The 24,181-nt window shown below is 43.4% G+C and overlaps 1 protein-coding gene and 2 pseudogenes across 4 annotated transcripts in view; all 3 read left to right on the top strand.

Annotated features, from left to right (window-relative positions):
• Positions 1 to 24,181, top strand: part of LOC120318225 (zinc finger protein 420-like) — a 31,732-nt gene that overhangs the window by 489 nt on the left and 7,062 nt on the right. For 2 of the 4 annotated variants that reach the window (XM_039365645.1, XM_039365646.1), the window contains exons 2-4: positions 2,545 to 2,583; positions 8,109 to 8,198; positions 19,447 to 23,267. In XM_039365645.1, coding sequence (XP_039221579.1) covers positions 20,165 to 21,835 — 1,671 coding nt within the window. In that variant the 5' untranslated portion in view covers positions 2,545 to 2,583; positions 8,109 to 8,198; positions 19,447 to 20,164 and the 3' untranslated portion in view covers positions 21,836 to 23,267. Of the gene's footprint in view, positions 1 to 2,544; positions 2,584 to 3,024; positions 3,105 to 8,108; positions 8,199 to 19,446; positions 23,268 to 24,181 lie in introns of those variants that run through there. The other 2 variants (XM_039365647.1, XM_039365648.1) reach the window with 2 other exon arrangements.
• LOC120318238 lies at positions 3,098 to 6,734 on the top strand (annotated as a pseudogene).
• LOC120318251 lies at positions 11,896 to 16,472 on the top strand (annotated as a pseudogene).

Here is a 24,181-nt window from a genome sequence, read left to right as displayed (position 1 = left end):
GGGGAACAGAGACTGCTGTGCAGAAGAGCCAGTTTATTGTTTGGGCTGCAGAGGCTTCAGTTGTTGGATTAAAGTGCGGCATGGAGAGTTTGTGTTTAGATGATGGCAATCTTTCAAAATTGGAAGGGCTGTCACATAGAAGAGGGGATTTATCCATGCGCCAAAGTGTCATAGAGCAGAACAAGAAGTAACAGATGGAGTCTAGAATTAGGAGAAAGTTCCTGTCAGTGAGAACAATTAATGAAACAGCTTCCCTCCAGACATTGTGGGTGTTTCATCACTGGAGGTTTTTAAGAAGAGATTGGACAGCCATTTGTCAAGAATAATATAGGATTTCCTACCTAAGCAGAGGATTGGACTAGAAGACCTCTGAGGTCTCTTTCAACTCTCATTATTCTCTTGTGGACCTGCTGTTTTCTTGGCAACAATGTCAGACTAAAACTGCCACTATTTTTTTCTGGGATTTTTATTTGTTTACTTCTATTTATGGCTAACAAGCACGGTATTTCCAACTGACGCCCCATACTTGTATTGATGAGGTTCAACTGTGGTTAAGCCAGCACTTCTGAAAGAATAGCTATGGAAGACCTTTCAGGATGTTCAGTTGTATAAATAGTCCTCATTTACCACTTCTTCTCTGCGCTTATGATTATGAAAAAGCAGAAAAGGGAGTTGCACCAATTTGGATGTTGCCAATTGATGCACATTTATGGTGGCTGCAGTATCCCACATTCATGATCCCCATCTGTGACCTTCCCAGCTAGCTTCTTACAAGCAAAATCAATGGGTATACCGGCAGAAAATTGCAAGCCACAGTCATGTGAAATTGCCTTTAACAACCCATGGTGATTTGCTTAGCAAGTCCAGAGGAACAGATCTAAGTTGGCATTATCATGCTAACATCATACTAATAATAATAATTTTCATTTTGCGGTCACAGACCAAAATGCAGTGCAACAAAAGAAAACACAAGAAAAATATAATCACAAACAATTAACACCAGAAGCCTTGGCCAAAGGGAATTACTATGTTTTCCTCTAATAGTTACAGATCTTAAAAGAAATTTAGAAACCTGAGAAGTAATATAGGAGGAGCCATCCCCCAGACAATATAAGACCAAATTACTAACATTAGAACCAGAGGGATCAATTCCAAGGAGAGACAGTAATTCTGGCTGTGTTATACATAGGGCAGTATGATAAGACATGCTCCACAGTTTCAATTTCAGTCCTATCACAGGGGCATAGTTGCTCACTAAACAGGAGCCTCTTGAATCGCCCGTCGAGTAGTGCTGAGGGCAAAACATTGAAACGGGCTAGGGAAAAGACTCTTCTATACTTGGGGATGGTTAGAGTATAAAAATATGAAGCCATCCTCAATCCATAATTATTAGAATGGCTGAAGATCAAAGGGGAGCAGGTTTTGTTGGCTCTGGCTCTTAAGTATTGCAAATCTATGTCCACAAGTCGTTGGACTACCCTAAACTGGGCGTCCTTGAGACCGTAATCTCCCAGAGCATCCCCTGTAAAACCTAGGAAGTGGAGTTTCTTCATCAGCTCCCTCTCCCAATGAGAAGTATGAGAGTTGGCAAACACCAGGGAGAGGTAGCTACCAGGGACTGCTGAAAAGAGCACCTGAAACCACCATTTGAAGGTGTTAATCCACGCCATGCATTCGACTGAACGAATGCCCAGTTCCAGGTACATCGAAGCAAATCCAACACAGGGAGGAAGACCCAGAAGTTTCCTAAGAAAAACAGCCTGGGTTCTTTCAGTACAATCCATGAAGCCTTGTATCCATATGGAAATTGCATAAAGAGTTTGGACCAGGGTTTTGGCTTTATATATATGCAGAGCAGAAGGAATAAACTGGCCTCCTTGGGTAAAAAAGAATCTTATAATCTGCTGATGGCTACAGGAGGCTAAATTCAGCACCTGGGTTTGATGTTTAGTCCAAGCACCAGTATTCTGAAATTGAATACCGAAATACTTAAAATGGAAAACCTGCCTAACAACATTACCATTGATAGCCCAGTTGTATGATTTCCAGGCTCTAGAGAACACCAATACTTTGGATTTGTCATAATTAATAGACAAATGGTTCTCAGCACAGTAGGACCCAAATGCAAAAAGTAATCTTTTTAGACCAAGCCTTGATTGCGATAGAACGACCGCATTGTCAGTATAAAGAAGAAGCGGAATCTTCGTATTTAACAACTTTGGGGCATGGGACTCAATGCGTTCAATGTAAGAGGCCAGGTCAGATAAGAATAAATTAAACAGAAGAGGGGCCATAACATCATACTTAATGATCAGGCTGCTTAATGACACAGATCCAGTCTCAATTGCAGTCATTAAGTGAGGAGTACTTCAATTGGGATATCAGCAGAGGGATTTTGGAGAGTAGTTTTTGCCCTTATTTGTAGCCGAGGAGTTCCATGTGCAAATCTTTTCAGAGGCTTTAGTTATCATTTCATCATTTAAAGCCCCCACAACTCTTAAAATTAACTCAGAAGGTTTGACAGTAATATTTTTTCTTTTTCAGGCTGAAAACATGAATTTTCCCACATAGATATAATTATAGGTATGTGTATTTATATTACTCTTTCCATGTATCTGGAATTGTATACTCTATACCCCAGACTTCCAGTTATATTTTATGATAACCCGTAGCAGCGCTTATAGTTTATGGTTGTTGCAAGTCAAGGGAATGTCATGATTGAAGGGATATTTTAATTTGGATCTCTGGAATTACCGATGAATCATAATTAATGTAATAGGTTAGCATTATGGCATGTTTGCTTTTTAAATGTAATGTATATTTTTTTCCTTTTTTTCACATCTGCAAGCAGTGTATTAACAATTAAAGTTACACTTTTCTTTGAATCTTGTAGACAAAGAGGATAACAAGAGCACTCTGGAGAAGTGAGAATAACTTTTGAAAAGGAAAGCAAATCAAGCCAGAAATCAAAATATTTTCCATTTCCTTCAGAAAATTACACAATTGTCCCATCCGAGCAGGTGAAAGGCAAGAGAAAATCAAGAAGAGATTTCAAGCTGGAAATAGTAGAGTATGCGGAACAGAAGGATAGGTTACATAACAAGGTGAAGGGGATCATTTTTTCATTCAGAAAAAGAGGGAAATATCTGGAAGTCAATAGGAAAGAAAAGGTCAATTGGATACTCAAATAGGGCAGACAATAATGCAGAACTCCCAATGGGAGGAAGAAAACAGTAGGTGAAATCAAAGCATCACTAAACAAGGGACCATATACAGTATATCAGTGGTGGAGAACGTCCACAGATGTCACTATTGTGGTATAAAGCACAGATTGCAAAAGCATAGGTGATTAAATACAAGAGGATCCAAACTGGAAAAAAGACATACAAATGCTACTAATGTAACAAAATCTTTGGTCAGAATATCTCCCTTGTGGTTCATAAAAGGACCCACACAAGACAGATGCCCTATAAGTGCTCCCAATGTAGTAAATGCATTTGAATGCATTTGAATGTCCTGAATGTGGGAAAAGTTTTAGTTGCAGTTCCAGCCTAGTGAGATACCAGAGGACTCACACAGGAGAGAAACCCTTTGAATGTCCTGAATGTGGGAAATCTTTCACTCAGAATTATAGCCTGATGACACATCAGAGGACCCACACAGGAGAGAAACCCTTTGAACGTACTTAATGTGGGAAATATTTCACTCAGAATTATAGCGTGATGACACATCAGAGGACTCACACAGGAGAGAAACCCTTTGAACGTGCTGAATGTGGGAAAAGTTTCAGTCAGAATTCCACCCTAGTGACGCATCAGAGGACTCACACAGGAGAGAAACCCTTTGAATGTCCTGAGTGTGGGAAAGGATTCACTTACAGTTCCAAACTGGTGATACACCAAAGGACTCACACAGGAGAGAAACCCTTTGAATGTCCTGAATGTGGGAAATCTTTCACTCGGAATTACAGCCTGATGACACATCAGAGGTCTCACACAGGAGAGAAACCATTTGAATGTCCTGAGTGTGGGAAAGGTTTCAGTTGCACTTCGAGCCTGGTGATACATCAGAGGATTCACACAGGAGACAAACCCTTTGAATGTCATGATTGTGGGAAATCTTTCAGACACAATTCCAGCCTGGTGATACATCAGAGGACTCACACAGGAGAGAAACCCTTTGAATGTCCTGAATGTGGGAGATCTTTCACAAATAATTCCAGCCTGATGATACATCAGAGGACTCACACAGGAGAGAAACCATATGAGTGTCCAGTATGTGGGAAACATTTCATTTGCAGTTTCAACCTGGTGATACATCAGAGGACTCACACAGGAGAGAAACCCTTTGAATGTCCTGATTGTGGGAAATTTTTCATACAAAATTCCAGCCTGGTGATTCATCAGAGGACTCACACAGGAGAGAAACCATATGAGTGTCCAATTTGTGGGAAAAGTTTCAGTAAACATGTCAACATGGTGAACCACCAGAGGACTCACACAGGAGAGAAACCATATGAGTGTCCAGTTTGTGGGAAAATATTCAGTCAGAAATCCCACATGGTGATACACCAGAGGACTCACACAGGAGAGAAACCCTTTGAATGTCCGGATTGTCGGAAAAGGTTCACTCAGAATTCCCAACTGGTGATACACCAGAGGACTCACACAGGAGAGAAACCCTTTGAATGTCCTGAATGTAGAAAAAGTTTCAAGACGAATTCCCAACTGGTGATACACCACAGGATTCACACAGGAGACAAACCATTTGAATGTGCTGAATGTGGGAAAGGTTTCAGTTCCCATTCTAAGCTTGTGATACACCAAAGGACTCACACTGGAGAAAAGCCCTTTGAATGTCCTGATTGTGGGAAATCTTTCAGACACAATTCCAGCCTGGTGATACATCAGAGGACTCACACAGGAGAGAAACCCTTCGAATGTCCGAATTGTGGGAAATATTACAGCTGCAGTTCCAGCTTAGTGATACATCAGAGGACTCACACAGGAGAGAAACCCTTTGAATGTCCTGAATGTGGGAAATCTTTCACAAATAATTCCAGCCTGGTGATACATCAGAGGACTCACACAGGAGAGAAACCATATGAGTGTCCAGTATGTCGGAAACATTTCACTTGCAGTTTCAACCTGGTGATACATCAGAGGACTCACACAGGAGAGAAACCCTTTGAATGTCCTGAATGTAGAAAAAGTTTCAAGACGAATTCCCAACTGGTGATACACCACAGGATTCACACAGGAGACAAACCATTTAAATGTGCTGAATGTGGGAAAGGTTTCAGTTCCCATTCTAAGCTTGTGATACACCAAAGGACTCACACTGGAGAAAAGCCCTTTGAATGTCCTGAATGTGGGAAATCTTTCACAAATAATTCCAGCCTGGTGATACATCAGAGGACTCACACAGGAGAGAAACCCTTTGAATGTCCTGATTGTGGGAAATCTTTCATACAAAATTCCAGCCTGGTGATGCATCAGAGGACTCACACAGGAGAGAAACCATATGAGTGTCCAATTTGTGGGAAAAGTTTCAGTAAACATGTCAACATGGTGAACCACCAGAGGACTCACACAGGAGAGAAACCATATGAGTGTCCAGTTTGTGGGAAAATATTCAGTCAGAAATCCCACATGGTGATACACCAGAGGACTCACACAGGAGAGAAACCCTTTGAATGTCCGGATTGTCGGAAAAGGTTCACTCAGAATTCCCAACTGGTGATACACCAGAGGACTCACACAGGAGAGAAACCCTTTGAATGTCCTGAATGTAGGAAAAGTTTCAAGACGAATTCCCAACTGGTGATACACCACAGGATTCACACAGGAGACAAACCATTTGAATGTGCTGAATGTGGGAAAGGTTTCAGTTGCCATTCTAAGCTTGTGATACACCAAAGGACTCACACTGGAGAAAAGCCCTTTGAATGTCCTGATTGTGGGAAATCTTTCAATGTGAATTTCAACCTGGTGAGACATCAGAGGACGCATACAGGAGAGAAACCATAAAAGTGTCCAGATTTTGGAAAGGTTTTCAGTCTTAGGTCTAACCTTATTCATCATATATCACACAGGGGAGAAACATTTGTAATTTCCAATCTGTGAGCAATTCTTCAGGTCTAAATCATTGCACACAAGGAAGTGCACATGAAGCAAACAATGATGAGTTTAGAGAAATCTTGAATTTCATTTCTTATTTTCTATTGAGAGTATAGGTGAGAAATTGACTACTTCAATTCTGGCGTGATTCTTTTTAGTCAACAGATCTCAGGATTATTTATTTATTTATTTATTTATTTATGAGACTTATATACCGCTTTAAGTGCAAGCACTCTCTTTCCATTCAGACCTGAAGGTGGAGTGAAAAAATATGGAAATTGTTAACTTGATAAAGGCTAATGACTTGTTTCTGATTATCAGCAGAGGTTTCTGATGTTTCCTTTTATAGAACTTGTGGCATTCCTCAAACAGGGTTGCAGGTGCTTCAATCACTGGAGGGTTTTAAGAAAAGTATAGACAGTCACCTACCTAAAATGGTATATTTTGGACTAGAAGATGGGTCAGCAACCCGTGGCTCTGGAGCCGCATGCGGTTCTTTAAGTCAGCTCCTGCTGCTCCCAGCCCATGTGGATTACCCCCCAAAAAATGGGGCTAAAAAAGTTCAACCAATCAATTCAAACTTCTCACTAAAAAAAAAAAACTTGTGAAGTTTAAATTGATTGGTTAACCTCCTTTGGTTTGTGGGACTGCCCACAAGCCGTTTGTGGGACTGCCCACAAACCTCTTCTTTCTCTTCAGTCTGCATGGACTGTTGGAAAGGTGAGTAGCCCTTTTCTCTGGGGACTTGCAGTAGGCCAGGAGAAGGAAGGAAAAGATTCCCAGCCCGGGAGAGAGCGTGGGAGGGTATGTGTGATGGCGCCTCTTCCAAAGGGGCACCTACCAGCACCGAGGCAAGCCGTTCCGCTTGGCCCGATGCTTTCAGTTTCAAAAGCAGCCTCGGCGTCATCTGGCCGGCGCGCTTGCTGCCTTTCTTCCTTCTTCTCTTCTCTCTCTCTCTTTTTTCTTTCTTTTCTTTTCTTTCCCTCTCTCAATAAGCAAACAATCTGAGTTCTGACTGGCTGCTCCACGCTTCCTCCTCCTTCCCCCTCCACAAGTAAACTGCATGCAAAAATCCCGCAATATCTGGTGCGAGGCTGACGGCGGAGCTGCTTGTGTCTGCTCACATAAGTGCGAATGTGTTTCTTTTGCAGGGAGGCAGCTTTGCTGAAAGTTATATCTTCCTTCCCCTTCCTTCTCTCCCTCCCTCCCTCCTTTTCTTCCTGTTTTCTTTATCTTTTTTCCTTTCTTCCTTCCTTCCCATATTCTTCCTGCCTTTCTTCTTCCTTTCTTGTCTTCCTTCCCTCCCTTTCTTTCTTTCCTTTCTTTCCCTCTCTCAATAAGCAAACAATCTGGGTTCTGACTGGCTGCTCCGCGCTTCCTTCTCCCCCCCCCCACAAGTAAACTGCATGCAAAAATCCCACAACATCTACCAGCAGTGTTTTTGCTCCTAAGTCAGCCTATGTCTGTGTACACGCACACGCACACGGAGGCTTCCAAACCTAACACGCATACACATGAGATGTGGATGTCTGCAACCAGTCATTGCAAAAAAAAGGGGAAAGTGGACATGACTATTTAAAGACCCCACCTCTTTTCTGCACGGGCTTGAGCAGGAGGCTGGACTAGAAGACCTCCAAGGTCCCTTCCAGCTCTATTCTATTCTATATGCAGAAGCTTATTGTAATCATTGCACCCCCTTACTGGAATATCACCCTTTCTACCTGCACACAGCCTTTTCTTTAGGAGCACCCTTGAATATCATATTTCTTGCATCGGACAGGGAACCCCAAGTCCTTTTAGTAGCAATGTGTAATTTCCACTTTCTCAGCCTGGTTACTAACTTATCAACTGCAGTGATTCACTTAGGGACGGTGGTAAGAAAGGTCGCAAAATGGGGCAAAACTCATTAAACAAATGTCTCATTTAACAATACAAATCCAACCCATCCAACTAAAATGGCTTAACAAGAAGGTATTCCTCTCTTTACAGAGATTTGTTGAACACTGCTGGAATACTTTTGTGAATAAAGGAAAATAAACCCCTTTGGTTAATTCTGCAGGTCCTTGTCCTACTTTCCAAGTAAGTGCTTTGTTGGGAGAGAGAGGAGAATATGAATATATGTGCTTGTTCTTACTAAACATTTAGTAAAGAACGTTTAATGAAATATTTTTATGTTTGTTTAATTAAGAGATGAGATATGGGGATAATTATGCTGTATTTAAAAGATGGTAGATTAGCTGCCAAAATTGTTTTTACCTGTTGGGATGAAGGAGAAAGATTTTTTTTCCCTCTTTCTCCTGTCCTTTTCTTTTTTTCCCCTCACATTTTTTTTTCTTTTTCTATTTGTGGTTTTTATTGTTTGCACCGGCTTTTACTCTTTTCATTTTTAATCCTTAATAAAAAATATTTGAAAAACCAGAGAACATTGTAATGAGACAGAGACGGAGACAAAGAGAGAGAATAACCTGCTATAATGAAAGGTTATGACAGCTCAGATTAGATTGCAGGATCCTCTCTATGAGTGTCTATCGTTGTGAGTCCTCTGGCTTTCAGAAGGTGATGTAGTGGGTAGAGATGCCAAGAGAGTGACTTTAAATCAGCTTTCTGCTAACTCGCACCATGCAAAGATTTTGGCCAAGATGCCTCCCTAGGAATAATCTAACTCAGTGGTTCTCAACCTGTGGGTCGCAACCCTTTTGGGGGTCAAACGACGCTTTCACAAGGGCTGCCTAAGATCATTGGAAAACACCTATTTCCGTTGGTCTTAGGAACCGAGACACCGCTGCTCTATCTGGCCGCCGCCGTCCTCCTCCTCCACCGGCTCCTCCGCCTCCAGGGCGCCCTTCTCTTCCAACAGCGCCCTTCTGCTCCTACCACCGCAGCTCCATTGCACGCACGCCCGATGCTGCCCCGGGCCGGCTCAGCAGCATGGGTGGCTGGGCCAAGCCGGGTCTGGGCCGTTGCTGGCGCTGCCGCTGGGCTGCTCTGCCGCTGCTACCATCGCTGCTGGCTGAGCTACAGCGCCGAGCCAGTCCCCACACCTGGTTGCCCGGTCACATTCCGCCCCCGACCTCCCTCTGCGCCATGCCAGAGCCTCCCCCGCACCTCCCGGCCCACTTCCCTCACCATCGGAGTCTGCCTTGGTCCTCTGGCACCCGGTGCAGCCCTGGGGATGGTGGGCAGGAGCGGCTCTTCCCGGCTCACTGGGCTCCGGGCCTTGGAAGCAACCAGGCGGTGGGCAAGAGGGCGAGGCAGTGGCGATGTCCGCATGTGCGTTGGAGGGGAAGAAGCGGCACCTTCTGAGCCGGAGCGGTGCTCGGGCCACACACCCCTCACATGCGACAAGTCAGGTAAGGGGCGTGGCAGTGAAGGGCTGCACGGCGTATAAAGAGGCTCTTGCGACCCAGCCGCTACAATGGTGCTCAGAAGGTTGGAGGGGCAGGCAGGTCCCGGGGGGGGTGGCTGGGAGAGGGCAAGGGGTGCCGGGATGAGGATGAGGGGCTCCAAGTTGGCAGGCGTGAGGGCGGCCGGCGGCTCCAAGACGCGCGGATCCACTTGCCTCTGTGCTGTGCCTGGAGTCATCACACTTTGCTTAACTACCCCTACTCCTGCGGTTCCTGATGCAGCTGTTAAACGAATGTGTGAGTCATTAAACACTGGCTACCTCACTGTTGGGGAAAACTCTTGGTAGTCCTTGATTTACAACTGTAATTTAGCTTGAAATTACAGTCATAAATCAGGGTCATTAATGAGTCATCACACAATGTGCCCAATTTTATAACCTATTTTGTGGCAGCAGAGAAGGAAGTGCACGAGGCAAACATTGATGAGTTTAGAGAAGGCTTGAATTTCATTTCTGATTCCCCATTGGGAGTGTAGGTGAGAGATTGGTTACTTGAATTCTGACCTGATTCTTTTTAGTCAACCCATTTTAGGATTAGACCTGTAGGTGCAGAGAAAAAAATGGAAATTGTTAGCTTGATAAAAGCTAATGACCTGTTTCTAATTATCAGCAGATGTTTCTGGATATTTCCTTTTATAGAACTTGTGGAATTCCTCAAATAGCGTTTTGTGTGCTTTTTCTATATTGATTATGGAAATCCAACATATGGAGTTTCAGCCTTGTTTGTTGTGCTCCAGATTTTGATCCCCACATTTTCCCAGCCAGCATGCCAGTAGTCTTCAAGTTAAAACTGTAATGGGGCCTGCCAGTTACAGTTGCACGTTGCAAAAGCCATGAAGTGAGACTGGTTTGGCTAATTACCTCCACTCTCCGTGATGCAGCCATTAAACAGATGTGTGAGTTGCTACGTGGAATACTAGCACCCCGACTGTTGGGGAAAGGTCTTGGAGGCCTAATGCAGGCTCAGACCTGCCCCCCACAGGCATCCCTAGGCCTCCCCCACCCCTGAGACACCCTGTGCTCTGCTTCCCAACCCTTGGTTCCCCTGGGAAATTTCCTCCCTTATAGGGACCCACCAAACTTTTCTCCTGTCCCATGGTCCCCACAGGTTTTTCCCCCATGGTCTCCCTGACCTCTCCCCACAGTATTTGGGGGGCTGCCACAAGGAAGGTGGGATAAAATTCTCCAAAACATCAGAGGGCAGGACAAGAAACAGTGGTTGGAAACTGATCAGAGAGAGAAGAACCTGGAATTAAGGAGAAACTTCCTACAAATGCAGACAATTAACCAGAGTGTTATGTGCTCCTGGCTACTTTCCTTCATGACCAGAAGCAAACTCACCTGAGCAATAACCAGCCAAGGCACAGTGAAGGCCTTTTATTTCATTTATTGCAATAAGCGAGGAGAGAAGCTATCAAAGTTTGGTTCTCTCCAGAGTTCCAACCCCAAATATTCCTTCTTTATACAACCCTGTCCTGGATGCCACATCCCTCCTCATTCCCCATTGTACTTTCTTTGGTAGTCTTGTTTGTCTTCAGAAATCATGGGTGCTCCATCACTGGAGGTTTTTAAGAAGAGATTAGACCAGGGGTCAGCAACTTGTTCCTGAGCCGCATGCGGCTCTTTCATCCCTCCACTGTGGCTCCCAATCCTCTGCCACCTAAAAAAAAAAGTTCAATCAATCAGTTACAACTTCTCACAGAAAAAAAAGATCTTGCATAATTGGAATTGATTGATTGAACCTTTTTTTAATCCCACAAACAAAGTTTGCAGGCAGGTTAACAAGCAGAGCACAGGATGTCTCAGGCGTGGGGGAGGCCTAGGGATGCCTGTGGGGGCAGGTCTGAGCCTGCATTAGGCCTTCAAGACCTTCTGCCCACAACAGCAGAGGAAATGATGGAGGACCACGTTGGAGCTGGAAAGGTGCTGGTAGGGCCCAGTCAGGGGCGCAAGGGGGTTTTCTGCCAAGCATCATGTACGGAGCTGGGGAAACGGGCCGAGGGGGAGCTGCCAATTCTGCTGCTATGAGGCTTGTCAGATTCCCCCCTGTGCCATGATCCCCCCCCCAGCCAACCACCATCACCTAACCTACCCCTCACCTGGCCAGCCAGCTGGCACAAAGCCTCACCGCTCTTTTCCTACTCGTTCTCCTCCCCATTCTGTTCCATCCGAGTTGAAGGAAGCGGAGGCACAGCAGCGGGATTCCTCTCAATAAGGCAGGCGCACACGAGCGAGCAGCACACCCGCTTCTTATTATTTGAGAGCAATCCCTCTGCTGCGCCTCCGCTTTCTTCAACTTGGATGGAGCCGAGGAGCCGCTGGGGGCCTCTTGAGTGGGAAGGACAAGCTTTGCTGCTGGGCAGTGCCTGGGCTATGCGCTGCCGCTGCCTCCCAAACGCCATCTTTGCTGCTGGGGAAAGCTGCAGTGGCAGAGCGCTCCGCACAGGGGAGGTAAGAAGAAAATGCAGTGGCAGCAGGGCGCTCTGCATGGGGGAGGTAGGAGAGAAAAGTAGCAGCAGGCCATGCTCCCCGTGGGGGAGGTAGGGAAAAGCAGCAGCAGCAGGGCACTCTGCGTGGGAGAGGTAGGAGGGAAAAGCGGTAGCAGCAGGATACTCTGCACAGGAGAGGTAGGAGGGAAAAACAGCGGGACACGCTCCATGTGGACGAGGTAGGGAAAAGCGGTGGCAGCATGGCGCTCTGCGTGTGGGAGATAGAGCAAAGTGGCGGCAGCAGGGTGCTCTGCACAGGGAGATAGAGTAAAGTGGCAGCAGGGCACGCTCCGCATGGGGGAGGTAGAGAAAAGCGGCGGCAGTAGGGCACTCCGCATGGGGGAATAGGAGGGAAAAGCGACGGCAGGGCACGCTTCGTACGGGGAGGTAAGAGCTGTCCAGTCTCCTCTTAAAAACTTCCACTGATGGAGCGCTCACAACTTTTAGAACAGACATGTTAAACACAAAAGCCCGGGGGCCGGATGCGGCCCACAAAGTGATTTCATGTGGCCCGCGAAGCCATCCTGGAAACAGTGAGGGAACGGCCCCCTCTGCCTTGGCCCTGGCCGGCCGGGAGACAATGTACAATTTTGTGGTGGCCATCTATGCTGAAATGCATTCAGTCTTAGCTCCAGGCTCCAGCTGAGCCCTGAAGAAGCACCAATCAGCTGGAAAGCAGCACTGATCCTGGCACTTCTGCTGAGCCCAGAAGACGCGCCGATCAGCTGGAATGTCGCAGCATCTCCAGGGTCTTGTGATTTACATTCAGATGCTTAGCAACTGATTCATATTTATGACGGTCACAGGGTCACAGAGTCCCAGATGACCAAAACCTGCTGCAACCACCCAGCAGACAAAGGGAATAAAAACCAAACACCCCCCACCCCACCCGCCAATACTCAACAGAAATGCTCACAACCATGAAAACCCTGGACAGGAGGAAGAGCGCCATTGTAACTTTGAACAGTCACTAAGCGAACTGTTGTAAATCGAGGACTACCTGTACTTCATCACTTTTTCCCTTTTTTTGGTCATCAAGTTTTTGACACCTTGCTAGGTGACTGGTGGTACTTGGATACTGCCATATCCTAAAAGTGGTACAATGGGTGAAAAGGTTGAAAAGCCCTGTTGTAGTCCAATCCCCTGCTCAAGCAATCAGAATATACCATTTTAGGCAGGTGGCTGTCTCTTCTTTTTTTAAAACCCTCCAGTGATGGAAGCATCTGTAATTTCTGAAAGGAAGCTGTTCCACTGGTTCATTGTCCTCACATTAGAAAGTTTCTCCTTAATTCCAAGTTCCTTCTCTTCTTGATTATTTTCCTTTCTGCCAATATAATTATACGTTCCCCAAGGATAAAATGAAATTAATCACAGGAGACATAGGACGCCACAATGAAGCTCTACATCACAATTCCCACCTTATTGAGGGAAATGCATGCAACCTCCTTTCCTAACTGCTACCAACAGTTGCAGTCATTTTCAGAGATTTAAAATGGAGAGGGATCCTGACAGTCAAGGGGAGGAGGCCCCAAGGGACAGTTTCTCCTTCTTGTTTGATTGGCAGCAACACATTTAATTGTTTAGTGCTGAAGGAGATTTCAAGTAGCTGTTATGTATTTTCATCTTTGTACCTGTTGGCACCTCTATTTGATTACCAATTGACTCTGCAGTGAAACTCCCTACTGTGTGTAGCTTGTAGTGTCACAAAGACAAGCTTTGGGAGAAGCACCCGACCCTCAGGATTTCTGTTAGCAGTTTGCTCAGAAACTGTACTGTTGCAAAATATGACTCTAAAGCAAAAATAAGAACAAGAGGAAAAAATGGAATAGTTCCTTTACCAATGTAGTAGGGACGGAGGTCCGGCCTGATGCATGGCGTGAGGGGGAGAAGAGAGGAGAAAAGGAAAGGGAGACAGGGAGAGCAGCGGAGAAGGAAGCAAAGCAAGCAGAGGCCTGAGGAGAGAGGAGGGGTTTATCAGCCTGCCCTGCCCCCACCTGCTGGGTGGGGCTGCATGTGAGGAGGGAGAGGCCTGAGGAAGAGGAAGAGAGAAGGGGAGGAAAAAATGGGAAGTTGATCCAGAGAGAGAGCGCGAAGCTCAGTAAACGAGCCAGGCTTCCCGACCTCCCACCCTAGGGGAGTTGAAATGGAGAAGAAAGGGAGAAGAGCAGCTCCACAGAAGGACAGGGGAGGTGAACTGACCTGGACGAGGGACAACAATAGGCTGAAGGCCAGGAGGAAGCACAGAGCAAGAGACTCTGAGAAATTCGACCAGCAATTGAGGGCGGGAAGACACCAAATTGGCAAGTGAAAAGGGACAAAGGGATCTGGACTCTTGCGGCCCTTTTGAGGGTAGCACTTCACAAAGAAATCAAAAAGACCCATTAAAGAAGCAATCTTGAATAGAATAGAGCTGGAAGGGACCTTGGAAGTTTTCTAGTCCAGCCCCTTGCTCAAGCAGGACAACCTATACCATTTCAGATAAGTCACTGTCTAGTGTCTTCTTAAAGGCCTCCAGTGATGGAGCACCCATGATTTCTGAAGGCAAGCTGTTCCTCTTGATAGAAGTGAATGAAAGGTCTTCAAAATTTAATATTGAAAGAAAAATTTAAAATAGAATCTGCTGTACAATGGAAACGGACTGAAATAGACAAACAAGCTTAGCAAAGAAACTACAATGGGGAACGAGGAGGGATGTAGCGGCCAGGACAGGGTTGTATAAACAAGGAATATTTTGGGTTGGAAAATTGGACAGAACCATAGCTAAGTCTTGCAGTATTTTGTTTGTATATAGTTGTTTACATTTCCCTTCTTTTATCTCTACCATCTCTAAATCAGTTTCCTGTTTCGTCTTCTGATTTCTGGATTATGTTCATACTTTGTATTCCTTATCTGGGAATTTCTAGTTGTAGATTTAATTTGAGATTTGCTCATTTATATTGTCTAAATTGATTTTAGTCTCATCATTTCTTTTTATGTGCTCTTTGCATTCAACAATTGTTTGGTGAATTAGTTGTAGCATAGAATATATTTCTTTCTGAAAGCTGTTTATTTTTTCTTGAGGCGTCATTCCTAAAGATCCTCTAGTATCACCAGTATCTGTATCTAGTATCACATTCAGTCTCCTGAATGTGGGAAAAGTTTCAGTCGTAATTCCGATCTGGTGATCCACCAGAGGATTCACAAAGGAGAGAAACCCTTTGAATGTCCTGAATGTGGGAAACATTTCAGTCTCAATTCCAACCTGGTTAAACACCAGAGGACTCACACAGGAGAGAAACCGTATGAGTGTCCACTTTGTGGGAAAGGTTTTGTTGCAAATTCCAACCTAGTAAAGCACCAGAGAACCCATACCGGAGAGAAACTATACGAGTGTCCAGTTTGTGGGAAAAGTCTCAGTTGTCATTCTAACCTGGACTCACACAGGAGAGAAACCCTTTGAATGTGCTGAATGTGGGAAACGGTTCACTAAGAATTCCCAACTGTTGATACACCAGAGGACTCACACAGGAGAGAAACTCTTTGAATGTGCTGAATGTGGGAAAAGGTTCACTCAGAATTCCCAACTGGTGATACATCAGAGGACTCACACAGGAGAGAAACTGTTTAAGTGTCCTGGATGTGGGAAAACTTTCATTGCAAATTCCAACCTTGTGAAACACAAGAAAACTCACAAAGATGAGAAACCCTTTGAATGCCCTGAATGTGGGAAAAGTTTCTGGAAGGACACTGACCTGGTAAATAACAAAGTACTCACACAGGAGAGAAACCGTGTGAGTGTCCACTTTCCGGGGAAGGTTTCATTGTAAATTCACACCTGGTGAAACACCAGAGAACTTAACATATGAGAGAAACCCTTTGAATGTCCTGATTGTGGGAAAAGGTTCACTCAGAATTCCCAACTGGTGATACACCAGTTGATTCCTAGTTCAGGAGAACAGCTGACAATAAAGGAAGATATTTTGGCCTACTTATCACACTGACCTTGGATTATAAATGCCTACTAAGCATGGACTTTTAACTTCAAGAGCTAGTGGGAGAGAAAGAAAAAAAAAATCAGTCAGAGTTCGCCCTTCTGGGGGCCCTAAAAAGGGCCATAATTATCTTTAATGCCATAATACTATGGCATTAAAGATAAAATTGGAAATATTTAATTAAAAATTAAAATTAGGTAAAATTTAATAACAGGACATTGATTTTTTATCGAGGTTTATTAAGATATGTATAAACAAAAATGTATTTATAAATGCGATAATAGTTTATATTGAATTTTGATAGAACTAGGAATTTATTAGCTTAAATATGAAACAGTAAATGTTAAGAGAAACAGAGAAGAAATTTTTGATGATGTAACCTGAGATATCTCACCTACTAAAGATTGTACTATTGAATTATTGTTTAACCCAATTATCACATTGCCTTCTAAATACTTATATGTAAAACTGGAAAACCAATAAAATATTTAAAAAAAAAAAAAAACAATTCCAACCTGATGATACACCAGAGAACTCACAAAAGAGAAAAACCATTCAGGAATGTGGGGAAAGTTTCAGTCAAAATTCCCGCCTGGTGATACACCAGAGAACTTACACAGGAGAGAAACCGCATGGGTGTCCAGAATGTAGGAAACGTTTCAGTCAGAATTCCCACCTGGTGATACACCAGAGGACGCATACATGAGAGAAATCGTAAAAGTATCCAGATATTTCTGTTTGCAGGAGTTGTGAAATTCCTCGGCTACTGTACAGTTAGTTCTCGGGATACAACTTTAATGGGCCTACTAATTATGGATTGGAGCCTGCTTTGTGTCATGCCTCCGTGGGAGCCTGAATCTGGACTCTATGGAGGCCGAGGGAGAGGTGTCTGTGGCTTCAGAGGAATGTGGGGAAGAGCAGGCCGAGGCAGGCCAGGGTCTTTCAGGATTGGGACAGGAGGAACATGAGAGTTCAGGCCATGAGCAAGGCCACTCCTGATCCGAGAACACGGAGAGTGGAGAGGAGGGAACAATACAGGGAGGCTCAACTACTTAGGAGGAAAGTGCCCCGTCCCTCTCCACATGGCACACCTGGAGGCTGAGACTTAAGGAGACGCTGTGGGGAGAGGTATTTGTCGGGAACAAACACTGATTCATTGGAGTTTTGTGTGCTGTTGCTAATCTTGAAAACTCTTTGATCTCTTGTTCTGTGTTGTGATTTCTGCTAAGAAACCCTGAAACTCTGACCATTGGACTGACTGACAACAGTGATTGGGTGTTCAAAGACCTCAGATTGTATTTTGACTTCTATTTTGAAACTGCTCAGGCAAGCTTGTATTTCCACAGACTTGTTAGATTTTGGACGTGTGTTTCATTCCTTGTTATCTACGTGACCTTGAGTAAATACTTTTCTAATCAGACTGTATGTGAAACTACTTGCAGCCAGAGGCAGCTGAAGGTGTGTGCCTCTTCTTTTGTTCTGGAGCTTGTCAGAAACATGGGAGCATTTGGGGAAAATTTGGAGCAATTAAAGGACAGTTTGAATTGCCAGCTGACCAAACTGCCTCTGTGCTCACTTTGCTTAACTACCCTGCATCAGGAACAGCTACTCCTGCTGTTCCTGATGCAGCCGTTAAATGAATGTGTAAGTCATTAAACAACACTGGCTACCTCACTGTTGGGAAAAACTCTTGTTACTCCTCGATTTAGCTTAAAATTACAGTCGTAAATCAGGGTCACGAATGGGTCATCACACAATGTGATCTATTTTATAACCTATTTTGTGGCAGCACAGAAGGAAGTGCACATGAGGCAAACATTGATGAGTTTAGAGAAGGCTCGAATTTCATTTCTGATTTCCCATTGGAAGTGTAGGTGAGAGATTGGCTACTTGAATTCTGGCCCGATTCTTTTTAGTCAACACATCTTAGGATTAGGCCTGTAGGTGTGGAGAAAAAAAAAGTCCTGCTTTAGCAATTGGCCACCAGCAGCCCTGTTTCCCTTTTGCCATTCCCTGGTGGTCTCCCATCCTACCAGGTTTCCTCGCATGGAGAGGCTTCAGTTGTTGGACTAAAATGCCGCATGGAGAGCGTGTGTTTACATGATGGCACTCTTTCAAAATTGGAGGGGCTGTCACATAGAAGAGGGGATTGGCCTGTGCGCCAAAGTGTCGTAGAGCAGAACAAGAAGTAACAGATAGAGACTACAATTAGGAGAAAGTTCCTGTCAGTGAGAACAATTAATGAAACAGCTTGCCTCCAGATGTTGTGGGTGTTTCATCACTGGAGGTTTTTAAGAAGAGATTGGACAGCCATTTGTCAAGAAAAATATAGCTTTCCTACCTAAGCAGGGGATTGGACTAGAAAACCTCCGAGGTCCCTTTCAACTCTCATTATTCTCTTATGGACCTGCTGTTTTCTTGGCACCAATATCAGATTGAAACTGCCACTATTTTTTCATGGATTTTTATTTTTTTACTTCTATTTATAGCTAACAAGCACGGATTTCCTATTGGTTCCCCATATTGTATTAACGAGGTTCAACTGTGCTTAAGCCAGCACTTCTGAAGGAATAGCTATGGAAGACCTTTCAGGATGTTCAGTTGCATAAGTTGTCCTCATTTGCCACTTCTTCACTTGGCCTATGATTATGAAAACGCAGGAAAAGAGAGTTGCATCAATTTGGATGCTGCCAACTGTTGCATGTTTATGGTGGCTGCAGTATCCCACATTCATGATCCTCATCTGTGACCTTCCCAGCTAGCTTCTTATAAGCAAAACCAATGGGTATACCGGCAGGAAATCATGTGAAATTACCTTTAACAACCCATGGTGATTTTCTGAACAAGTCCAGAGGAACAGATGTAAGTTGACACTATCATGTAAACATCACGCTTAATGATTGGGCCACTTAATGACACAGATGCCAGTTCCAATTGCAGTCATTAAGGGAGGACTACTTCAATTGGGATGTCAGCAGAGGGATTGTGGAGAGTAGTTTTTGCTCTTATTTGTAGCCCAGGACTCCCATGTGCAAATCTTGCAGAGGTTTTAGGTATCATTTCATCAGTTAAAGCCCCCACACCTCTAGAAACTAGCTCAGAAGATTTGACAGTAATCTTTTTTTCTTTTTCAGACTGAAAACATGAATTTTCTACATAGATATAGGCATGTGTATTTATATTACTATTTCCATATATCTGCAATTGTATAATCTATACCCCAGACTTCCAGTTATATTTTATGATAACCCATAGCAGCGCTTACAGTTTATGGTTTATGCAAGTCAAGGGAATTTCATGATTTAAGGGATATTTTAATCTCTGGAATGTCCGATAAATCATAATTAATGTAAGAAGTTAGTATTGTGGCATGTTTGCTTTTTAAATGTATATTTTTTTCCTTTTTTCATATCTGCAAGCATTGTACAAACAATTAAAGTTACACTTTTCTTTGAATCTTACAGACAAAGAGGATGGCAATAAGAGCACTCTGGAGAAGTGAGAATAATTTTTGAAAAGGAAAGCAAATCAAGCCAGAAATCAAAATATTTTCCATTTCCTTCAGAAAATTACACAATTCTCCCATCCCAGCAGGCGAAAGGCAAGAGAAAATCAAGAAGAGATTTCAAGCTGGAAATAGTAGAGTATGCGGAACAGAAGAACACGGTACATGACAAGATGAAGGGGATCATTTTTCTGTTCAGAAAAAGAGGGTAATATCTGAAAGTCAGTGGGGAAGAAAAGGTCAGTTGGATACTCAAATAGGGCAGACAGTAATGCAGAACTCCCAATGGGATGAAAAAAACAGTAGGTGAAATCAAAGCCCCACTAAACAAGGGACCACACACATTTTTGACTTCTTCCAGCATATCAGTGGTGAAAAAGGTCCACAGATGTCAATATTGTGGTATAAAGCACAGTTTGCAAAAACATAGGTGATTACGTACAAGAGGACCCAAACTGGAAAAAAGGCATACAAATGCTACTAATGTAACAAAATCTTTGGTTAGAATATCTCCCTTGTGGTTCGTAACAGGACCCACACAGGACAGATGCCCTATAAGTGCTCCCAATGTAGTAAATGCTTTACCAAGCAAAGTAATTCACACAGGAGAGAAACCATAGGAGTGTCCAGTTTGTGAGAAAAGTTTCGCTGTAAATTACTACCTGGTGAACTACCAGATGTCTCACACCGGAGAGAAACCCTTTGAATGTCGTGAGTGTGGGAAAGGTTTCAGTTGCAGTTCCAAACTGGTGAGACATCAGAGGACTCACACAGGAGAGAAACCCTTTGAATGTCTGGATTGTGGGAAATATTTCAGCCACAATCCTAGTCTGATGGTACACCAGAGGATGCACAAAGGATTGAAACCCTTTGAATGTTCTGATTGTGGGAAATCTTTCATAAACAATTCCATCTTGGTGATACATCAGAGGACTCACACAGGAGAGAAACCATATGAGTGTCCTGATTGTGGGAACCATTTCAGTCAGAATTCCAGTCTGGTGAAACATCAGAGGGCTCACAAAGGAGAAAAACCCTTTGAATGTTTGGATTGTGGGAAAAGTTTCATTGCAAATTCCCACCTGGTGAACCACCAGAGGACTCACAAAGGAGAGAAACCCTTTGAATGTTCAGATTGTAGGAAATCTTTCATACACAATTCAAGCCTGGTGGTGCATCAGAGGACTCACACAGGAGAGAAACCATATGAGTGTCCAATTTGTGGGAAATCTTTCAGACACAATTCCAGCCTGGTGATACACCAGAGGACTCACACAGGAGAGAAACCCTTTGAATGTTTGGATTGTGGGAAATGTTTCATTGCAAATTCCCACCTGGTGAACCACCAGAGGACTCACAAAGGAGAGAAACCCTTTGAATGTTCGGATTGTGGGAAATCTTTCATACACAATTCCAGCCTGGTGGTGCATCAGAGGACTCACACAGGAGAGAAACCATATGAGTGTCCAATTTGTGCGAAAAGTTTCAGTCAAAATTTCACCTTGGTGAACCACCAGAGGACTCACACAGGAGAGAAACCTTTTGAATGTCCTGAATGTGGGAAACGGTTCACTAAGAATTCCCAACTGGTGATACACCAGAGGACTCACACGGGAGAGAAACCCTTTGAATGTCCTAAATGTGGGAAAAGTTTCAGTCATAATTTCTGTCTAGTGATACACCAGAGGACTCACACAGGAGAGAAACCGTATGAGTGTCCCCTTTGTGGGAAAGGTTTCGTTGCAAATTCCGACCTAGTAAACCACCAGAGGACTCACACAGGAGAAAAACCGTATGAGTGTCCACTTTGTGGGAAAAGTTTCATTGTAAATTCCAACCTGGTGAGACACCAGAGGATTCACACAGGAGAAAAACCATATGAGTGTCCAGTTTGTGGGAAAAGTTTCAGTTCCCGTTCTAACCTGGTGATACACCAAAGGACTCACACAGGAGAAAAACCCTTTGAATGTCCTGAATGTGAGAAAAGGTTCACTCAGAATTCCCAACTGGTGATACACCAGAGGACTCACACAGGAGAGAAACCGTATGAGTGTCCAGTTTGTGGGAAAAGTTTCACTTCCCATTCTAACCTGGTGATACACCAAAGGACTCACACAGGAGAAAAACCCTTTGAATGTCCTGAATGTGGGAAAAGGTTCACTCAGAATTCCCAACTGGTGATACACCAGAGGACTCACACAGGAGAGAAACCGTTTAAATTTCCTGGATGTGGGAAAACTTTCATTGCAAATTCCAACCTACTGAAACACAAGAGAACTCACACAGACGAGAAACCCTTTGATGCCCTGAATGTGGGAAAAGTTTCTGGAAGAACACTGACCTGGTAAACAACCAAAGGACTCACACAGGAGTGAAACCATATGAGTGTCCACTTTTTGGGGAAAGTTTCATTGTAAATTCCCACCTGGTGATACATCGGAGGAATCTCACAGGAGAGAAATCTTAGTAATATTCTTATTGACGGAAAGGTTTCATATCAAATTCACACCTGGTGAAACACCAGAGGACTTACACATGAGAAAAACCCTTTGAATGTCCTGAATGTGGGAAAAGGTTCACTCAGAATTCCCAACTGGTGATACACCAGTTGATTCCTAGTTCAGGAGAACAGCTGACAATAAAGGAAGATATTTTGGCCTACTTATCACACTGACCTTGGATTATAAATGCCTACTAAGCGTGGACTTTTAACTTCAAGAGCTAGTGGGAGAGAAAGAAAAATTTCACCTTGGACTATGTCTGGCTGGGAGAGACTTTTGAGCTGCTTTCAGAGAGATTGAACATATTGAACATGTGGATTACAAACTTGCCTGATTGACAATTTTTGGATACTTAAGACAAAGGATTACTATAAAATATTGCTTTCAGGATTGAACCTACACTTTGGAATTTATTGGATGATAAAGGGTACATATAAAGACCAGAACACTAGAGGAAACTTCGATCTACTCTTACGGATACTGGTGATACTAGAGGATCTCTAGGAATGATGCCTCAAGAAAAAATAAACAGCTTTCAGAAAGAAATATATTCTATGCTACAACTAATTCACCAAACAATTGTTGAATGCAAAGAGCACATAAAAAGAAATGATGAGACTAAAATCAATTTAGACAATATAAATGAGCAAATCTCCAAATTAAATTTACAACTAGAAATTCCCAGATAACGAATACAAAGTAGGAACATAATTCAGAAATCAGAAGACGAAACAGGAAACTGATTTTGAGATGGGAGAGATAAAAGAAGGGAAATGTAAACAACTATATACAAACAAAATACTGCAAGACATAGCTATAACAATGAAAACGTAAAATACCTTTTACCCCTTAGGTCTTCAAAATATATTGATGGCAAGGAAGATCATCTTAAAAATGGAATATAGAGCTGCTAGGGGAAATGTCACAAGTTCAGAGGCAGGGAATGAAAAGAGAAATGGAGAATGGAACTGGGAGTTGTTAGGAGTCAAAACAACGTGATACCATATAATCAATGACAATGTCGTGCAAATGCCTTAGACAGAGATGGGACAAGCATTTTTTTCAGCTTCCTATCTGGAGATGCCAGTCAAAGCCGTCTTTACAGTAGCGGCATCTGTGGTTGAGCTTAAAAGATTTAAAACCATCAAGTACTGCATTGCTACAAAGAATAGAAGAAGAGAAGCACAGAGGAATTTCCTCTTCCGGATCACTCATGGAAAGAAGATGGTATACAGAGTGGCTTTTGTGCTCTTCCCAGGGTTGAAGCATCAGCTGAAAGGTGAGTTGAGGGCAGGTTGAAGCAGATGCTGGGAGCAAGTAGGTCTGTTTGGCTTCCTCCACAACAGAGAAGTCACCAGAATATAGACTATAGAATAACAGTTGGAAGGGTCCTTAGAGGTCATCTATTCTAACCCCCTGCTTGAGCAGACCTTATACCACTTCACACAAATGGCTGTTCAATCTCTTTTTTAAAAAAAAAGTTTTTATTTTCCATTTTTCATTACACTCATACAAAATACTTCAGATAAAGAGTAAAATAAATTTATACACACAACTTTCGGTATTGCTCACTCAGTTCCCCCCAAACTGCATCCTCCCTCTGACTTCCTCCCTTACTTCCCTCTTCCTCCCTTTTCTTCCTCACCAACATTATCCTGGAACATATATATTCAACTTAATTTGTTCTTCATATGTTTTAGCCTCCAGCCCCCAAATATGTTTGTTGATCTCTCATTTCTGTGTGTAAATATTAAGACCAATTCCTTTCTCTGCCATTTGGATAACATAGTTGTCAGGTTCGTCAGGAACCTTTAAGAAAAGATTGGAGAACATTTTTTTCTGGAATGATAAGGTCTCCTGTTCAAGCAGGGGGTTGGACTAGAAGATCTCTCTAAGGTCCCTTTCAACTCTGTTGTTCGGATATGGACCTGCTAGGTGTTTTTTGGCAAAATTATCAGACTGATCTGCCACTGTCTCTTCTGAAATTTTTGATTTTTTACTTTCATGTCTAGCCAACAAGCAGTGTATTTCCTATTGATGCCCCATCCATGTATTAACCAGGTTCAACTAAAAAATACCTACCAAGGACTTTTGGGGATGTTCAGTTTGTATAGGCAGTCCTCGCTTTCCATTTATTTCATGAGCCTTCAAAGTTACAATGACACTGTGAAAGCAGACGTACACTTTGTCCAC

The sequence above is a fragment of the Crotalus tigris genome, unplaced genomic scaffold (genome assembly GCF_016545835.1).
Source record: "Crotalus tigris isolate CLP2741 ecotype Arizona unplaced genomic scaffold, ASM1654583v1 scf7180000020145.1122116, whole genome shotgun sequence".
Taxonomy (NCBI): domain Eukaryota; kingdom Metazoa; phylum Chordata; class Lepidosauria; order Squamata; family Viperidae; genus Crotalus; species Crotalus tigris.
Note: the sequence above shows the minus strand (reverse complement) of the source record. Positions and strands in the feature narration are given on the sequence as shown.